General features: G+C 38.5%; 1 protein-coding gene across 4 annotated transcripts in view; it reads left to right on the forward strand.

Annotated features, from left to right (window-relative positions):
• SLC10A7 (solute carrier family 10 member 7) overlaps positions 1–17,728 on the forward strand; it is a 144,240-nt gene extending 126,512 nt beyond the window's left edge. For all 4 annotated transcript variants that reach the window (XM_034064949.1, XM_034064948.1, XM_034064950.1 and 1 more), the window contains 2 exons: positions 10,793–10,938; positions 14,298–17,728. In XM_034064949.1, coding sequence (XP_033920840.1) covers positions 10,793–10,938; positions 14,298–14,342 — 191 coding nt within the window. In that variant the 3' untranslated portion in view covers positions 14,343–17,728. The remainder of the gene's footprint in view (positions 1–10,792; positions 10,939–14,297) is intronic.
• Positions 17,729–19,006: the final 1,278 nt, after the last annotated feature.

Here is a 19,006-nt window from a genome sequence, read left to right on the forward strand (position 1 = left end):
TCTCCCATTCCTCTTCTGAAATCCATAGGGACTTAGTGACTGCTATAACCTTCAATGGGTTTTGATCCGGTATTTCTTTGGGCCAAAATGAATGTTTTTTCTCGTCTTTTCAGTCTTTGCTGAGCATTTGCTTGGAAGGAGCAAATGGGCTTTTTCGTCAGCTCTGTGATTCCCCTTCTCTTAGTCCTCTCCCTGTCTCTGGAAAACAAGAACAGGGATTTGTGTTACATGAGATGGTAGCAGGGAGAGCAGAATCACCTGGATCTGCTGCACTTCTCTCATGTTAACATCTTTCTTTGCAGCCCAGCTTGAGGGCAGATGGATTGCCTTTTCTAGCTCAGCAGTCATCTAGAACGAGTGTTTGGTTCCTACCAAACAGTATTATCATTCAGGTTATTACCATGTAATTAGCATGTCTTCTTTCTCAGTAGACGCCAAAGAATGTGTGGGAAATGCTGCTATTTCCAGCACAGCTGCCATATCAGAATATTTGCAAAGTGAAATACAGACTGAAGATTTCTGTCATTAGGAATAATATGAATGTTTGCACAGACATTTCTCTAATCCTAAGGGCACCACTCACTTGAAGGGGTTATCTCTGCAAGAAGTCAGACTGACAGTTTTGAATAGGCTGTGGTTGCTGGGATGCCTCTGCCAGAGCATCTCTCTTATTCTCCCTTGCTACTCATATACGTGGCGGGGCCAGCACCCCATGTTTATCTCTTTCAGACCAGAACATCCCTAGGGGATATACTTTCAGGAAGGAAATATGCTGCAGACCAATCTGAAAGTAGGAAATGGCATAGTCCAGTGAGTTATAGTAGCTTTTGGACACAGAGTTTTTATAATCACAAGATTTACCATATAGCATCTCTAATCTAGCACAGTTTACTCAATTTTGCCCTTTCTGTGATTCCAGAAGGGGAAATAACTAGTGTAAATTAGGGAATCTCCTTTCCTTTCTGACCTGAAACATACGTTTCTTTGATTAGACTTAGAACGTGGCAAGAAATTCTGTACCAGCTCCCAGGGCTTCCTTTTCATCTGTATAGTTTTTTTATTAATATTTAGAAAGTTTGCCTCTAGCAGTACTAAAATGTGCATCAGAGGACAACAGTTGTTTGCTGTGTTTGAACTGAAGAATCTCACCCAGGAGATCTCATTCACTTGAAGTTTACATCTCTCAATCTCGACTTGCAGAAAGAGATCGATGAATAACAATTGTCATTTCAGAGTTGCACCTCTCCAATTATTTATTTGGTTGTGTGTCTTCCCAGATGTACGTGTAATTGGATCAGACACTAAAAACCAGATTGCAGGTTTTTAATGACAGCAAGCTCATACCTCTTTATAATAAAGAAAAAATAAACAAACACACATATCCATCTGTAAAATTATAATGACACAAGAGCTCTCCCTCCCCACCAAAACCAGTTAAAGTTAATTTAACTGCTTTAAGAAACCACATTATATTCAGCAGACACCTGACAGGTTACCCTTGAGAAGATCCATGTTTGGACATGACTCAAGATTTATTTCTTTTTACCTCAAGCTGGCAGAGGCTACAAGTGTCACCCATAGTAAAGCTGGCAAGTATTGAAGATGATGTTGGGTGTCCCTGAGAGAGTTGCATCTACATTTGCTGCTCTCAGTGCACCTTCTGGCAGCCAGTCTGAGCTGCTGACTCCAGACACTTCTAAAACAGTGGGTGCAAAGATGTGAAAAATCAACAGCAGCAGCAAAAGTTAGAAATCCCCTACTGCAGAATAGCCCTGGGAATCCGGGAGAGTGAGCCTCCTCTAAAAGCTACCTATAACCATTGGCAAACACATAACCCTTATCCATAGAGTTCTAGGGTAGGAAATAGTATCCCTCAGTTGTTCGAGGTAGTGAGCTGTTTTCTCAAAATGCCTTCCCAAATGACTGGAGCACTGAAGTCTGGCTTCATGTGTTCTCTTGGCCACTGGAATCAGATGAAGATAGAGTTAAAAGAAAATTATGCTAGTATTCTGAACTTTTTTTTTTCATAAAAATAAGTATTTTCTTGTTTCACCATTTATAATGAATTTGTGTATCATGTTTTCATTTGAAACAAGGTTTCAGGAGGAAAACAGGTTTACAAAAGTCTATTAAAAGATAGCATGAAACAGTTTGGAGCATAATCCTTTCCTGCTCATGTTTACAAACAACATTATATGTTTATATACATATATGTTTATATATGTATATATGTTTATATACACAAACAACATTTTATAATGTTTATAAACATTATAAAACATGTTTATAATGACTTTTTGTTAATATGTGTAAAGAAAATTCACATTTAATACTGAGACATCTTAGCCTCCACTATTTGTGGAAAGGGCAGTAATGTTCAAAGAAATAATCAACTTAATCAAATTTCATCTTTGTGGTTTTAGGACATTAGTCAATCTCTTTGTCCAGAATTCCTTTCGTTAGGAGGTCTAACCTGTTAAGCCTTCAAAAAGTGTTGGCTACAAGAATTATAGGGAAGAGAATGAGTGCTTAAATTCCGTTCATTTAAACTTCATAGCTTAGATATTGCTAGTGAATTACAAGGAACAATTTATCCTGTGCCGTGAGTATGTTATGTGTATGGAAAGTGACCTGACATCTGAGCAATAAAAAAAGCCATTGAAGTGTGAGGATCAGCTTACAGCTTTGCTGTCCCCACATTGTGGTACCAAATTAAAGATAAGTCACACATAAAATACTACTTATGGTGGTTCAGTTCATTCTTGAATTCCCTGTTACCTAATTGCTACTACCAGATTGTCAGACAGGTGGAGTCTAAAGCACTAGTCTTCAGTTGTTGGTGTTAAATGTTTCATTGTTAGCAGCTGGTAAGATTGCCTATGTTGTTCATTAAATATCACTTCCAGTGTAAACGCACCCATTGAAAACCCAGAAATAGACAAACTGTACTTTTTACTTAAGACTTTAATAGTGTCAAGATGTGCTGTGTCCTACTAACTGCACTTAAATTACTGATTTCTTTGATGAGTATAGTGAGCCAGTTACACAAAGAATGAGTAAAAACATTCATATCGTATTAGGTTTTCTTCTTCTTTCTTCTTTTTAAATGCTGGTTAGAGTTACAGCAAAAGAAATATCTTATTTCTCATTTGTTTTTCTTCTTCTCTTCCTTTACTTAAATATTAGACCAGTCCAGTCCTTTACAACTTAGTGTGGGGCTCAGTGAAATTCTTGCATCCTAGCACAATTATATGTCCAATATGTGACTGTATCACTCTGATTCAGTACAAAGCCTTCCCAATAATTCTAGTTCTCCAGAAGAGGACTAGACATTAATGTATGGGAAGGGCTTGTCTGATAAATATCTTGATACTGATAAATCATCTTTCCCAAGGAGAGAGGGGTGAAAGGGAAAATTACTTTGAAGATTAGGATCCATGCAGAGCTCCAAACTGAACTAGGATGGTGCTCCAATTTACAGTTTCCTCCTGCAGCTCTTCCAGACTCCCTTAATGCCTCACCAGTCCCTTGTAAAGCCTCCCCCTCAGATATTTGGGTTTTGCCAGTTCATAAGCCTGTTTTTTGCTTTCCATTACACTTATCATTGATGTGACATATGAAAACATAGTGAAAAATTGTCTTTTTTTTCCCCTGAGAATATTTTAAGCATAAGTATTCATACAACATATATGTCAGCAAAAAGGCAGGGGGAATGTGGTCTCAAATGCAACAAACACTGCACATCCTTCCCAACCAGAGACCAAGTGTCACATCACCTGGAGACAGCTGTGGTTGTGCTGATGGATGATCTCTTTGTATTTACTTGCAAAAGTTATATTTCCATGGTAACACTAGGCCTTATCATCGAGGTGCGATGGAACCAAAAATGCCACAAACCATTTTACTTTTGTAAACTATTGTCTAGCTACTGCAGATGAAATCTTACTGTGGCAGTTATTTTATTCTGGACAAGAGAGTAGAAAAGATTGTCTGTTACTTTTCGCAGCCTTCATTCCTTTGCCAAGTACAAAGTGACTGTAAGGTCTAGGTTATTTTGGATAAGGCTAAGGCAAAAGAAATCTGAGTTACAGGTGGAGTGGGGCTGGAAAAGGGCTGCCAAATTATCCTCTAAGGAGTTTTCCACCTGGGGAAGAACTTGATTCTTGTTTTTGGATCAGCTTCAAGTATTCTGTTCTCCCCCCAGTGAAAGGTGATTTCATATTATATCAGAAGATGCTTTCTTCAGGTGAAATGGAAATACTCAGCAGCAAGCAAGTATTTGTGTTGTCAGATACCATTCAGCTATTCCCATTCCTGAAAAAAAACTGGTCCTGAAGGAAAAACATTTAACTTGAGTTCAGTACACGCTTTGGAGAGGGCATGCATACAGGAAAAAGAATCCTTAACCAGTTAATTTGTCAAAAGCATTTTCTCCTATTGTGATCTCAGTATGTCATAACAGTTTGAACAAGGGCAAGAAACATTTGCCCAACTAGTCTTCACTGAGGATAGGCATAGTATATATACTTTTATCTCCTCAAAACTAGCCATAGCAATGTGATTTGCCTGGGAAGATACACGGAAACCCTTAAGAAAGATTTCAAACAAGAGATTAGCAGCATCTTGTCATTCTGGTAGCCACCTGTATGAACAACCTCTAAACTGGATTTTCCTCAGATCTTGCACCCTTTTCCACCATGCAGTCACTCAGCTGCATGCAATAATGTTCTGAAACTTGATGGTAAAATTTCGGGTGCCCATTTGGCACTGACTTTGCAGGGATAAGCACAAAAAAAACCCGCTCTGGTAGCTTAGGAGGGGTTTAATGTAATATATGCTCCTCTTTACAGGTCTTCTTTCCATTGAAAAAAAAAGATAAAAATAGCTATTTGACCTACTGATGTTCCCCTCACATCAACTCCTGAGAGTATCCTTCAGAAAGAGTACTGTGGAGAGTGCCACAGAAGCTACCATCATACACTTGATTCAGTTTTGCATATTGCACTTGAAAATTATAGCAACTGAGAGTTCTGAAATGTATAGACAAGTAGAAGGGAGAACTGAAAATCCAGAGGCTAAGGTTTTTCACTGCTTTGTGAGGGTGGTTTGGCATTCTGAATCCTCAGTGCCTTGTTGTTCCATAGCCCTAGGGATGACCTCTTTGTTTTGCCCCAAACCTCTTTTCCTAAGAAGTAAATGCTGCAGTGTTTTGTGATTTGGAATGTGTTTCAGTAATGAAAGCAATAAAGTTTTAGGATAATTTGTTTGTTATGAAGACATTGAAGGGGAAAAACCTATACAGTGAAGTACATAAGTAGAGCATCTAGCAATAATTCTGCTTTGGGTGTGAGAGATAATGGCCTATGTTTCAGTAGTAATAAAAATGTTCTATTAAGTTCTCTGAACTCATTGCAATATGATAGAAAACAGCAGATGATGAAACAGTGCTTTAAAGGGAGCTTACACGTTCAGCAAGCATAAAATAAACATATTAAAATAGAAAAAACCCCACCCTGATTTCCAGTACTTATTGTTTTATCACTTCCGTCATGGGTATAGGATAAAAGAAAACTCTTACTTGCTTGTTAGAAGAAGAAAGCTCCTACTTGAAGTTCTTACTTGGCAGATGTCAGTTGAAAGCTCTGCTATGGAATGTGCTGCAATGTCAAATTCTGTTGGGTAATTTTAGACAAATGTGTCATGTGTGACATGGAAATATGGCATGCTGTACATTAGTGATTTCCCAAGTGTTTGGATCAGGTAGTAATGTGCTGAGAAAGTGCTCTTTATCTCTCCACACTGTGTACTAGTATAGCAGTGGGGAAAGGCTTTTGGTAGAAATTACTTTAGTCAGAAAAAGAATCCATTTACAATATGTGCCTTCTAACATCTTTCAGACAATGCATTGTATTAAAGAGGCATTTTTTGATTAATGTTTTATAAACATTTTTCAGCATGACAGCTTAAAGTCCCTGTAAAATTGTAAATGCGTGCATAGTGCTCACTTCCATAAAGTCAAATGCCATCTCATAAAGTCTAGTTGGATCCTGTCAGTGACAGTGACACAGACTCAGTACCTTGGAGCATTAAAATTAATTTGCTTCATTTATATTACTGCAGTGATAGCTAGATGAAAAGAGTCCTATATTTAAATTCTCTTAAAAATACCTTCACATCTTTTAGGATTTTTTATTATTATTATTTTACAGTTAACTAAATGTAGTGAAGTGCAGCATAGTATTTTCATGGGCCTTTTAAAAAGGTGACTACAAAATGTGAAAGTAGCAGAGGGGAAAGGTGAGGATATGAGAGGTTACACTGGGTACAAAGCTAGAGGAAGGATAAATAGCTTTGAGTTGTGCAGCCTAGTAGAGAAACAGTAGCTTTTGACCAGGGCTGATAAAACACAGCCTTGGAGCCAAGCTGGAATACCCTGGAGCAGTGGAGAGCAAACAGGACTTTCCTATACCAGACTATAAGAGCAATCTTCTCACTCTTCTTTGTGGTTGTTGAAGGTCACGACGAATAGCTTTTCTCTTGGTAGCTTTTCCTCAGGTTTGCAAAGTTATTACATGAAATGGGCAGAGTGAGGACACAAAGGGAGAAAATTAAATGTGCTCCATACCACACTGCCTAACTCACTTCTCTCAGTTGCACTGGGACTGTGATTTTACTGTCCACTGGGCTTAGTGGAACTGAGTGATTTTAGTGGAAGTGCCCAAAATTTACACTGCTGCAGTTGAGCAGAATCAAAGGTCTTGGGAAGCAAAACCAAGAAGGCTAGAAGCATGGAAGTGGGGAAGAGGAGGAAAAAGGAGGCAGAGAGAAAGTGCAAACATAAAAAGAGCCCCTGAATACCAGAGCCAAAGAGCAAGGAGGAAGATGGGAACACAGGGGAGCACTGGTAGCAGAAATAAATCCAAACAAAGGAGAAAAGGGAAATTCGAGGTAAAAAGCTGAGAATATTAATTATCTTGTTTGTAAGGGATATCTGTGGGATGAACTCAGTGCTCCCTTCCTTCTGCTACAGCTCTCTGTAGTCCTGGTCAGGTGAGATGCTATTTCCTAACCCAGTTGGGTATCACATTTTCTTTCATTGGGGGAGGATAGGATACAACCCTGACTTGCACCTTTCATGGTGTTTGGTCAGCTCTGATCCAGGAGTTGGATGCATATTCATGCAATAAGGGTATTTAAAAGACTTTGGCAACTCAAGTTTGTTATGCCTTTACTTGGAGCAAAGCTGTCTGGGTTGGTACCAAACCACAGAGGAGCGCTTTGTCATTCAGCGCTCATGACAGGTAGTGAGTGAGGATCTTTGGCAGAGGACTTGAAGCAAGTTGCTGAAAGCCTGAAATAAACCTTCATAAAGCCTTCATAAACCACAGTAACGCGAATGGGGTTTTGTGGCATGAGCCTTCAGAGCATGACAACAGTCTTAAAACCTAACAGAAAGATTGTCTATAAACTGATAATGCTAGTGTTCCTCTTCCAGTGTCAAGATGAAGACCCACAGAAGTCAGTCCATTACCCTGAAACACAGATAAGCATGATTAATGGCTCTGTGAAAACAAAATGAAAAATCCTTGCAAGCATTATTTTTCATATGTGTGAATGAAGCCTTAATGCACCAGGTGACAGATAAATACCCTAGTAATGGGGTAGGGGGAGAGGGGGGAATGGGCTGTAGAAGCTGATGTGTACTTTGAGGAAACTTAACACTAAGACAGTGGTCTGGGGTTTAATATATGTGATTTGTTGCTGTGCAAAAAAAAATGAGGAAAACAAGAGCGGACAATCAGAAATAAAAATAACCATAGCCATTTTGCTTAGCATTTTCATTCCTTGCAATCTATCTGAAAGATTGAAATTTGTCTCACTTTACTAGTTCTGTTATAGCCACACCTGTTCATGACACTCCTGTTTTACTCAGTGCTGCTGTTAGGGCTTCCCTTAGTGCATGTTGAAAATGCTTTACGGGCTAAGATTCAGCATACAGCATCAGCCCAAGCATTATAATGTCACTTTTCTTTCTTTAGCTGGAATTTGGTTTTCACTTTGTTTGGTTTTGGTTTATGTGTATAAACAATATGTAGTTTGTTTGTGGTTTTGTTTTGGGATTTTTTTTGTAAGAGAAGGAAGAGTAACTATTAAAATGTTTTTCCTAATCAGGAATTTGCATGAGCCTTGTGTGTTTGGAAAACATTAGCAGTGGTACTGAGGCCTGCAGTTACTGTGCATTGCTACAAAAATGTTTGCCGTTTTGTTTAGCTTTGTGCTAATATTACTGACACAAGCATTTGTGACTGTAGTCTCTGGATCTCTGTCATGAAATATTTTCTCAGACAGCTGCATACTGGCAAGGTTGGAATTACAAAAATCAGAAGTGCATGAAAAGGCAATAGGGCTTTTTATTTCCAATGAAATAATGCAGAAATTAGTATTATTTCTTTTTTTCACCAGTTAGTTTTTCCTGGTAAATAACAGGCACTTTAATTGCACATTAGTAGCTTACAGGAACCTATTGTTGTGACGTGTATTTAAACATGCTGTGAATTAAGAATCTTTTTCCACGCAGTGATCTAATTACATTGTCACACTAATTATAGTATTTTGTATTTATATTTGACAACTTTAATTTTCTTTTCCTGGTTTACTGAAATAGCTTTCCTCTAGAGACTATACCTTTTAGGCTCAATTTTCTCATCTCTCAGAAAATATACACTAATTTAAAGCATGTCTCAGCAACTTTGGATCCATTCCGTTCACGTCTCTGCTGTTAGTTTTCTGTGTGATCTTAGGCTAGTCATTTTAGTGTTCTCTGATTCTCTGTAGGAGTCCTGTTCAGCTCACTAAAGTGGTTTTGGATCTATGGATGAAATTGCACTACCAAAACCCCAGGTACTGTCTTAGGAACATAAATATAGCATGTTCATAGGTTGGGGCTCTAGTTTATTCTTCTGTGGTTAGAGAACAAAAAAGGATGCATAAGGGTCAAGTTGTTGCCTGGAAACAGGCAATAAAACCCTTATCTGTTTACAAAAGCAGTTTGATGGGCATTTGAAGTAAATTACAGTCCTTAATATAATGCAAATGCCCATTTAATTTCTGTGCAAATACTGTCTATTTCAAGACCCAGATATCAGTGTTAATAATAAACAACCCTATTCTGTGATAGGTCCATGATGTTCTTCTGAAGGTAATTATAATATTCAAATTACATACAAGCCTTTATTTATTTTTGATCTTTCCCTGGTAACAGCCATGTAAGTAAAGGCAACTAGTATGGAGATGAGATTGTTAGTGGTAAATGGGGTAAAGCTAATCAAAATAATGACAAGAAATGGTGCTGTGGAAACATCATGAAGATTTCAGCAAGCCTAGGCATGTCAGAAATGGTGAGGCACTGGTGGCATGGCAATATTCAACAAAAAACCTGTTTCCTTACATAAGGGGGAGACAACTTTTATTAAGGCACACCTAAAAAAGTGTTGGAAATGAGAATTTATCCAAGACATACAGAAAAGTTTGCCCAAGCATGGCTGCTTTGGCTGATCTGAAACATCTACTAATAGAGGAATAGAGGGCATATGGCAAAAAGCTCAGCTTTATGTCATTGCTGAGAAAGGAAACACACAATAAGCTCTTTAAAAACTATAGCCTGCTTTGGTGCAAGGGTGATGCTGGCAGAAGAGTCTTAGAATGGCATTTAAGATGAGAGAGAAAATAAGGTATGTTGTCAGGGGGCTACTGTGGAATCACAGCTGCTTTTGTTGGTGAACTATGCAAATGTCTGGTCAGAGATGGTTGCAAGTTTTGCCCACGTATGTGAGTTGTAGAGCATGGTAGCAAAGTTCCAAGGTTTAAACAGGTAATTTTGAAAAGCAGCATGTTCAAGGTAAACATAATTGATTTATTTACTGCAAAACTTAATCAGATTTAATTTTACATATCACATGATCAAGTGGGAAAATAATGCATGGAGATGTCTAACACAATTAGCAGTGTTTAGCGCAAATTCAAGCTTAGGAAAAATGTCCCATCTCTAGCTCATAATACTCACTTCTTCCAGTATGTAGCAACTTCTGTACTCCAGCTGCTCCCTAACTCTTCATAGGCATGATCACTTTATATTGCTCACTCGGTTCACTAAACTTTTTCTCTTTCATGCTGTATCTCTTCTTAAACACATAGGTAGAGCAGAGAGTTTTGTTCTCTAACACCTAAGCACTGACCTGCATAGTACTTGACCCTTATACCCTGTGACTGCATGAATTGGTCAGAGCAGGGAAAGCTGTAATTTGGGTACTCACCAACTGGCAGGGAGAAAACTGGCCAGGAAAGCATAATCCTTCTCCAGTGGTGAACAGGTTGAAAAAAGGATACAAGCAGGAGTCAGGCATTGCAAAAATACAAAACAGAGCACAGTGAAAGTAGTAAATAAGCAGGACACAAGTGTGCTCAGCAACTGAGCAGTCATCCTATAGCAGAATCTATTTTATATCAAGTCTTCAGCAGGAGTTTGACAGCTGTTAGCTTAATTAGATCTTTTATGGCATTCTGCTACTCTTTCCTTAATGCCACAGAACTTTCTCTGCCAAGTATCTGTTTTTTTGTTCATGTTCTTGCTGGTTTGTTTGTGTTGGGGTTTTTTACACAAAACTTGAGTCTTCACTTCATTTCTTTTGGAAGGTTTTTTTTGGTGAAATGTCAATGCAACATAAAATGTTTTGCTTTTATCTGGAGCTCAAAATCTGAGGTGAAAGTCTCTCTCCTGTTTGTCTGCCTGCAGGGATTCCAATGCTGAAGATCGTATTTGCGGGTTATGAGCACCTGTCCTTAATTTCCGTCCCCTTACTCATCTATCATCCTGCTCAGATTCTTCTTGGAAGTCTGCTGGTACCAACAATAAAATCCTGGATGGTTTCTAGACAAAAGGTAAGAATTGCTGGTTTTTATTTACAGTGGAAAGAGTGATATGAGGAAGAAAAACCCACCTAAACACATCTTAAACCCCTCAGGTTCCTTCTTGGAGATCCCATGGTAGGGACTTTTCTGTGTCTTTATTTCCTTTGCAGCACTGATAGTCACAGTAGTATAAAAAAAAAAAGCTGAACTTTATTCTTCTTGACTCTGAAAAGGTTCAAATCTCAAAGTTAAACTTCTATGATTAGTTTAAATTATTACTTCATTCAGATTATACCTAGTAAGAATGGCTCAATTTTTAGCTAATGATCACAGATTTGGCTCTCCTATATGGAGAAGTGACAAAGATCTGTCCACGGGCATGGAAGCTGGGGAGATCACATAAAATGAGAGCACTCTCTGAATTGAATTGAAGCAGGATTAGAACTGGTTTGATTTTTCACTTGGCCCACTCTTTACAATAACAAGAAGTCTACAAGAGTCTGATGCATCACATTTCATGCCAAAATAATGACAGGGGATAGCTTGTAAGATAATAGCCTGTAACTGAGAGGTATTTGCATTGATATCACTGATTCAAATTATGCTTATTTCTGTTAAAATTGAAGCTATTGACATCTGACAGCCATTCTGTGGTCTATATGAAATAATTGCAATGAGTTTGTTCAAGTTCTCAGAACAGTAGTAACCACCCCACAGAAAGCTAGTCCGTGCAACTGACTGTGATGTTGCCCTTATTGTTCTGAGATAATAAGGATCAAGAAGCTGTGGCACCTGAAGCAGTATTGACAGCCATTTTAGCTGAAAATTGAGACCTACTGTGACAGGCACAGTACCACCAGTACCCTGCATTCTCCACTTATCGGTGGAGAAATGTTTGGGTTTTTATATAACTTCCGTGTTTCAAATTGTCAGCAAAACCCATCAAACTGCCATTTTACTAGCTTCATTCCACTGAGTCACCTTGCTAACTTGAATGCTAGAATTCCCCAAATCAGTGGTTTTTATGTGGCATCACTTTTGGTTATCTGAATTGTAAAAACCCCAAACAGACCAACTCCCAATTTTCAGGAACTGAGTCCTGAAATCAGACCCTGTTAAGATATACTTATCTTAGCATCCAGAAATGCAAGTTTGAGAATCCTATGTCATTTCTCCATCAGTCTGAAAGTCATGATCTTTTTTTATCAGAAACTATCAGGAGACATCAGAGGTTGTGTAAAGAAAATTCTATGCCATTCCCTCAGAAAGATAGCCTTAAATAGACACTGCTGCTGACAGAACAATCCCTGCAATGCGACTTCTTTTCAGCATCTAACTGCTCTCTGCTGCCAGGATCAGGAGTGCGACTGGAGCTCTTCCAGACCTCCCCAATACTCAGGGGTGGTAATGGCCTTTAGGGGCTGCTGTCAGATTAACTGCTACAAGTTAACACGGCCTTTAAACAGGGCATCAGAAAAGTGAGCCAGTACTGGAGAGATTTACAGTTCACCAGCACTAGTTTCTTATTCATTAAGCATCAAATAAACCTCCTGTGCTAATCAGACTGTAATGCTACTGCAGAAGCACTTTGGGGGATTGTTGTTCTGTTGCAGCAGTTTCTTTAGTTGGTCTTCTGTATTATTCACAAATGTTATTTTAATTACTCTTTGAAAAAAAATCAATGAGGTTGGGTCTGGTACAGTTGCAATAAGTATAATAGAAGTGAATGTTGTGACTGGATAATGGTCTCTCGCTTTGAAAATAAACATGTCATCATCACCCTTGATGTTTATTTTCTATAAACACCTTGGCTTCATTTTGGCATCTCTCTTGCAGGGGGAGACGGTTATCCAGTCACAGTACTCAACTACAGTGACATTCTTACTTAATTATGATAGTACATGTGATCTGGTTGTATGAAATTGAATTTAAATATTTAGAGGTTCATCTACACTAAGGTATTTCTAGTTTGTAAATATGGCAGCAGAATCTGCCAAACTACAAAGTTAAAAAATTGTTTCCCCAAACAAAATGTGGAGTGATGTCTCTCTCCAAAGTCTCTTGCTGAATAATATCAAAAAGACTAATCTCAAATGGCTAGATTTAACAATAGTTAAATGCTGGTGTTTCTGAAAGCCAGTGTCTCTGAGGGGGATAGAGCCTATTTATTTTTAAAGGTTTGGATTCTTTCAAGGGTTTATACTTGTGCTAGAGCATTTTTCAAGCAGTGCTTACAAGCTTTAAATGTACAATATTAAAGGTTAATATCTACAATAAGAAGACCCATCAGACATCTCTCAGACTAAAAATTGCTTGTTTAGCCAACCCTCCAGAAATGATAAGTCTCTCACTCAACAGGCAAATGGCAGCCTATCAGGGCACTTTGCCTAAAAAGCTAAGGAAAAAAGAGGTTCCAAGTTTCAGGAATTAGTGAATTTCACTGGTTTCCCTCTCACTCAGGCTAATTTGTCCCACATAGAAAGAACTGAGCTTTTTGATGCAGAGCACACCAGCAACAGGCATCCTCTACAGTGACCATACCAAGATGCAGGAACAGCTGAAAACCTAACGCCTTTTAAGCCTGTCACATTTGCCTCCAAAGTTAGGCAAGTTGCTTCCTACCAAGCTAGAGGCATGATCACCTATCGTTTGAGTTGAACTTCTGTTACACATTGCATAAAAAGTTCATCTACCATAGTTGGCCAGTCCTGTGGGGAACACAGAGCTGGACCCTGCTAACATTTAAACCCCAAATAAATAAACCACAGATATGTAGTTTCTCTCCTCTTTAGGGAGAGTAGACTAGAGTTACAAAGACATCAGGTGTCCCCTGGCATAAGATAACCTCTGTACTGATGGATTTTGGCTTATTCTTACCTTTTCTTAGAAAGGAAGGTATAAACATTAGAGGTGCATGACACCCACCACTGCAGCATTGACTGTACTCTGAGCAGGATTCAAGCCATGTGGATGGAGGCCAGGGAACACAAAGGTGTTGGCAGAAATTTTCTCTGCAGTGTTTCCCAAAGTGCATCAGAAGCTCCTGTATCTATGCCACAGGTGGTTTGGGTGGGCTCCAAGTTGCTACTTTCTAAAAGACATCTGAGACTCACCTCAGCTTTCTTCACTGGCACTGTAATCATATTCCGTGTGGTTCCTCTGTTAAAGCTATCTGTATATGAGGAGGTTGTGATGAGCTAGAAGAGATAAAAACATCATCACAAATCCCGGAGTGGCCTGTCAGCTGCATGCCAACCCCTCACTCCCCTCACTCAGCCTTCCATAAGCCTGCACAGCATTTGTTGTCCCTTGTGAAGAAAAATCTGGTCTTGTGCTGTCGGTTGTGTTTGAAGGATATAAAAAACTGACTGTTTGTTTACTGTTCACAGGCGCTGAAGTTAACCAGGCAGCCCAAAGCACCCGTGAAGGTATAATTACGGAGATGGCCTGTGTCACAGTGAATGTATATATGTACTATACTGTACACACAGACAAATGAGACAACTGGGTATTTGTGAATGTTGCTGCAGTGCATATTTTATTTTTATATATATATATATATTAAAAAGATACCTGTTAAGTGCCTTACAGATGCATTTTTGGCAAAAGCATTGTTTCCAGAAGCCACTTTGTTGGTTACTGCAAGAGGTTGTACAGTATTTTGGAATCCTTTAGGTTTTATTTTTCTAATTGAGTGAATGGTCATGACTAACAGCTGTTTCTTCCATTGCCCCTGCTTTGAGCCAGGGTGCACCAGCTGTAAGTCTGTTTTAAACTAGCCAAAATGACCAGAAGCTTATCCCACTGCTGGCTTACCCTGGGGAAGAGCTTTCTGAAGGCTTTTTTTTTGAGATTGACTTGAATTTCTGTGTGACTCTGTTACACTCCCTAGTCATATGACTGTGACATGCCTTTTTCTTCTGAGTTTGTGTATACTCAGCATGGGGCCATCCATTGGATAGAAGCTGAGAAGCATGAATTATTTGCATTTGTTGACACAGTTGTCTAGACATTCCTTCAAAGTTAATGGTTTCTCAAGGAAATTCTTTTAATTCCATTGTATGATATTGTGCCATTGTATATCTTAAATGCCTCATAAGCTTCTTCAAAGCAATGGTCTGGTGCTTGGGTTATGAGTGAAGTATTTGTGTTTGCAGCTAGCAGGTCTTTTATAATTTACCCCTGAAGAACACAAATTTTTCGTTTTCTTTTTTCTTTTCCTTCCCCCGGTGCAATGCACAGAGACCCGCAGTGACAGAATTTAGGATGCTAATATTGAAACAGAACCTTTATTGTAGTAAGCCAAGCTATGTTTTCTATACTGCTGTATTGGTAATGAATAATAGCTTGTGAGGACAAGAAAGTTGACTTTTTTTTTTCCCCAGTTGAAAGGATCCTTTTTGTAACAGAAGTGCTATCTTAGCTAATTTGACAATCAGACACCACTTTTTAGAAAAGGAAACATTACTCTTTTTAATAAACTTACATATAGAAAAAGCATACAAAATACTATTTCTAATAGGAATGTTGAAGAGAAAGGAACACAGGTGTATATTTAACCATTTAGCCAGCACTGCATCTTACCTGGGAGATTAAGATTTCAGAAGCATGCTCTAGTCCAGGCTCCAAGGTGTGCCCATCTGCAAAAACTGGGCTGGCAATTTGCATTAAACTATGAAAAAGAATTTAAGAAATAGGTCAAACTGGGATCAATATAAATGCTGAAGTTTCATGTGGCACGGTTAACATTGCAGTTAATGGTGCAGCTGAGTGCAGTTTACCTAGGAGCAGATCTTTAGCAGATGTAAATTATTATAGCTCTAACAATGCTATAGCCATTTACGTAAGCTAAAGATCTTTTGTATGACAATAAGCATGTGAAATTCATATCCTTTTGCCTTTGCGAAAAAAACTGTGTTTGGTTTACTTAGTCTATTATTCTTAGTCTGTTATTCCTCTGAACAATGGGAAAATAATCCAGTACTGAACATCAGTGCTTTACCTGATAGTCAGTGCAAGACTGCTCTGATGTCATCTATAAGAGAAGCTATTGAGAGCATCTGTAAGAGAAGCTATTGAGAGCTGACAGCATCACCTTGTTCAAAATTGTCATCACCAATAAAACAACTGTGTAATGAAGGTACATGAGGTGACAACATGCTGAATTCTTTCATTCCTGGGCTTAAAAATCCTGCTTGCAGCAGACAGTCCAGTTTCTTTTTGTTCTCTTTCCATGAACCTGAATTTCCCGAGTGTATAAGGACTTAATCCCAGTCCCACTGAAACTGATGACTGTTTCTGTTGGGTTTGAATGGCAAAGAAACAGGCCCAACAAGAGCACTCACTTTCTTAAAACACACAGGAAGAGTTCAAGCATACAGTGGTCATGTCAATGCTAAGTAGTCAGAACACTGCAAGTACCCTTACTGAGCTACCTCTGCGTACTGAATCTCCAATTTTCAGTACACCCAACAACTTGCTTCCACTGAACACATCCTTTTTTCTTTGTTAATTTTTTTCTACATTTAAGAATATTTTAAGCTGTTTTACAATGGAGTTTTGTTAAAGCCTGTACAAAGTCCTTTCTGATTGCTTGGGGCAGCCTAAATATCGTTTACAAGTGTTGGAGGTGTTGGTCTAAAGGGAACATAAAGCAAATTCGTACTTCATGAAACTTAATTATGCATATCAATTCTGTTATGTTTAAAGACTGTTAAGATGTTTAACTGAGACCTGTTATTATGCTTATATGTCTTTAATAAACAGAATGGTTTTGAATTCAATTTTGTCATTAGAAAACCAAGAGAAAATTACTTATTCTCTAGGTCAACTTTTTACCTTTATTACCTAAGATTTGATCTTTTGTGGGTAAGCTTTTGAACTGTTTGCTTGTTCTTTTGGAAGATTATGTCTGAACTGTATGGAAATATTTTATGAACTAAACTTGAGGAAAGAAAGTCCTCAGAATACTGTAAATTAGCACCAACTGAAACTTACTTAATTGAACTCCACCACTTTTCCAGTAGAGGGTTAGAACTGTTCTGAATCTTTTCAACTTCTTGGCTTTAAAGTTAACTGAGAGGTATCTGAGGTATTGAAAATAATCAGGCAAAACTGATGGCAAGCGAGACCTTTGTCCATGTTAAAACATAAGGATTTTGATCATCAACAGTTCTTATCTTCAGCATCTCTATAATCCCATCTAATGATAGCAGAGGAATAAAACGCCCAAACAATAAAAGAGCACACCATAAGTCACAGGGAATCCTAGCCCTTTGTGTTGAGTTACTCAAACATGTTATTTCCCTTTTTGTGCACTAAATTGAGAAGCTTTTGATGACCACAGTAATTGGTCCAAGATAAGTAATTCTTTATGTGGTCAAATCAAAATTGTGGTTTTTTCTTACAGATCCTTTAGTTCATATGAATAGGTTGTATGACAGAAAAGGCAATCTCAGCAGAAGCTGTGTGGTTGTGCTTGTTCACAGAGCACACAGAGAGCAATCCAGGAGCCTGGTTTTACAGAAGTAGTCCCCAACATTATTCTGGCAGTCAGGGAAAGAGGAGCTGTTAGTTTTATGTGTGTGAGGTTTTCTGTGGCAATATCTTGACAGTGGGAGGTTAGAAGGCAAGATGAAATATTGTCTGACTGCAGCAAATTTACTTACGTGCAAGTGTATACGTGCATAAGAGATGAGCAATTGTGTATGTAGAAATCACGAGAAAGGACTGAGTCCCTGGTATACATTTTTTTGCAAGACTGCATATGGAAAAAGAGCTACTTTTTGGATGTTATTCTAACATTAAAAATTAAATTTCAGACACTGATTTGTGTTTTGTATTGAATCATAATTTCATACAGAACCTTTAGAGCAAATGATCGCAGCATTGTATTTGTAAACTCTATAGACTATTTTGCACTTAAAATAGATGTAGATGCATTTGGGATTACAACACAGTAAAGGGCTAAATCATAGTTTCTCTATTTTGTTATAAGCCAAATGCATTTATATTTATATTTCTATTATTATAAAGTGCCATAAACACGTACGGTCCCTTGCAAAATATTAAATAGACAAGAGACTAAATTCCGCAGTTGGTTACATTTGCACATCTCCAGTTAAAGAGTTGTTAAGTTGCAGAGCGGTCTCCCCATGGAAGCTGTTTGAAAAGTCCTGTCATTGTTCTAACAAAGCTTGATAATAATGTAGCCATGATGAGAGTAAATGAAGAGTATTTTACTTTAGATTTTATGGCCTGCCTTTTCCAGTGTCTAATAAACAAAATCTCTTTTGTCCTATCCGTGAATAGCTCCAGTCTCCCAGACCAAAGGAGCATCGTATCAGAACAGTGTCAGCAGAGGGAAGTTGTCTCCTCTTTGCTGTTTTCTTGCGTAAACCACATTATCAGTTGTGTTCATTAGACTGTAACTTCTTTGAGGAGGCATTTTTAAATAAATCCTTCAAAGTTTATGCATATAGTTCCTGTAAAACTGTCATTCAACAGAAAACTCCCTGCAGGATGGTAAGTAATCATCTGGAGTAGCAAGGACAAGGACTATCCAATGGCTTTAGATATGCAGGACTAGAGAAAGCAACGCCAAGAGATGCAAGTGTAAGGCACTGCTAGACAGGTATGCATCATGCTGGCATCCAGAGCTATAACAGAGGTCATGAAAGCAGCCTCTGAATTGTTCTCTTGCCAGAAAGGTGGAGAATGAGATCTTCAGTGAGAAGTAAAATTAAATTTGTTAATGATTAAAAGGCTGAGAGAGATGTGTTGGAAACAATTGGTGCCAATGAGGCCTCTCAGCTGCTCCCCTAAGCAAATTGTAGTCTCGGTGGAGTATCAGCTTCTCAGTCCATCAAATTGCAGCAATCAGGTCTGGAGCTGACGGGAGCATGAGTCACCACTTAATCTTCTCATCAGTGGAGGCCAAGTTTTCAAAATATTTTTAGATGCATTTCCACAGGGATTTCTGCCAGCGGTGACCTAGGGAGTGACAAGAAAATGAGCAATAGCTGCTGTTGAATCAGGCTCTGCTCCCTGCCACCTACCCTGCTGACTGCAGTTTTGAGCAGGGAGGGCAGGTAGGTCG

Source organism: Melopsittacus undulatus, chromosome 7 (assembly GCF_012275295.1).
Source record: "Melopsittacus undulatus isolate bMelUnd1 chromosome 7, bMelUnd1.mat.Z, whole genome shotgun sequence".
Lineage (NCBI taxonomy): Eukaryota > Metazoa > Chordata > Aves > Psittaciformes > Psittaculidae > Melopsittacus > Melopsittacus undulatus.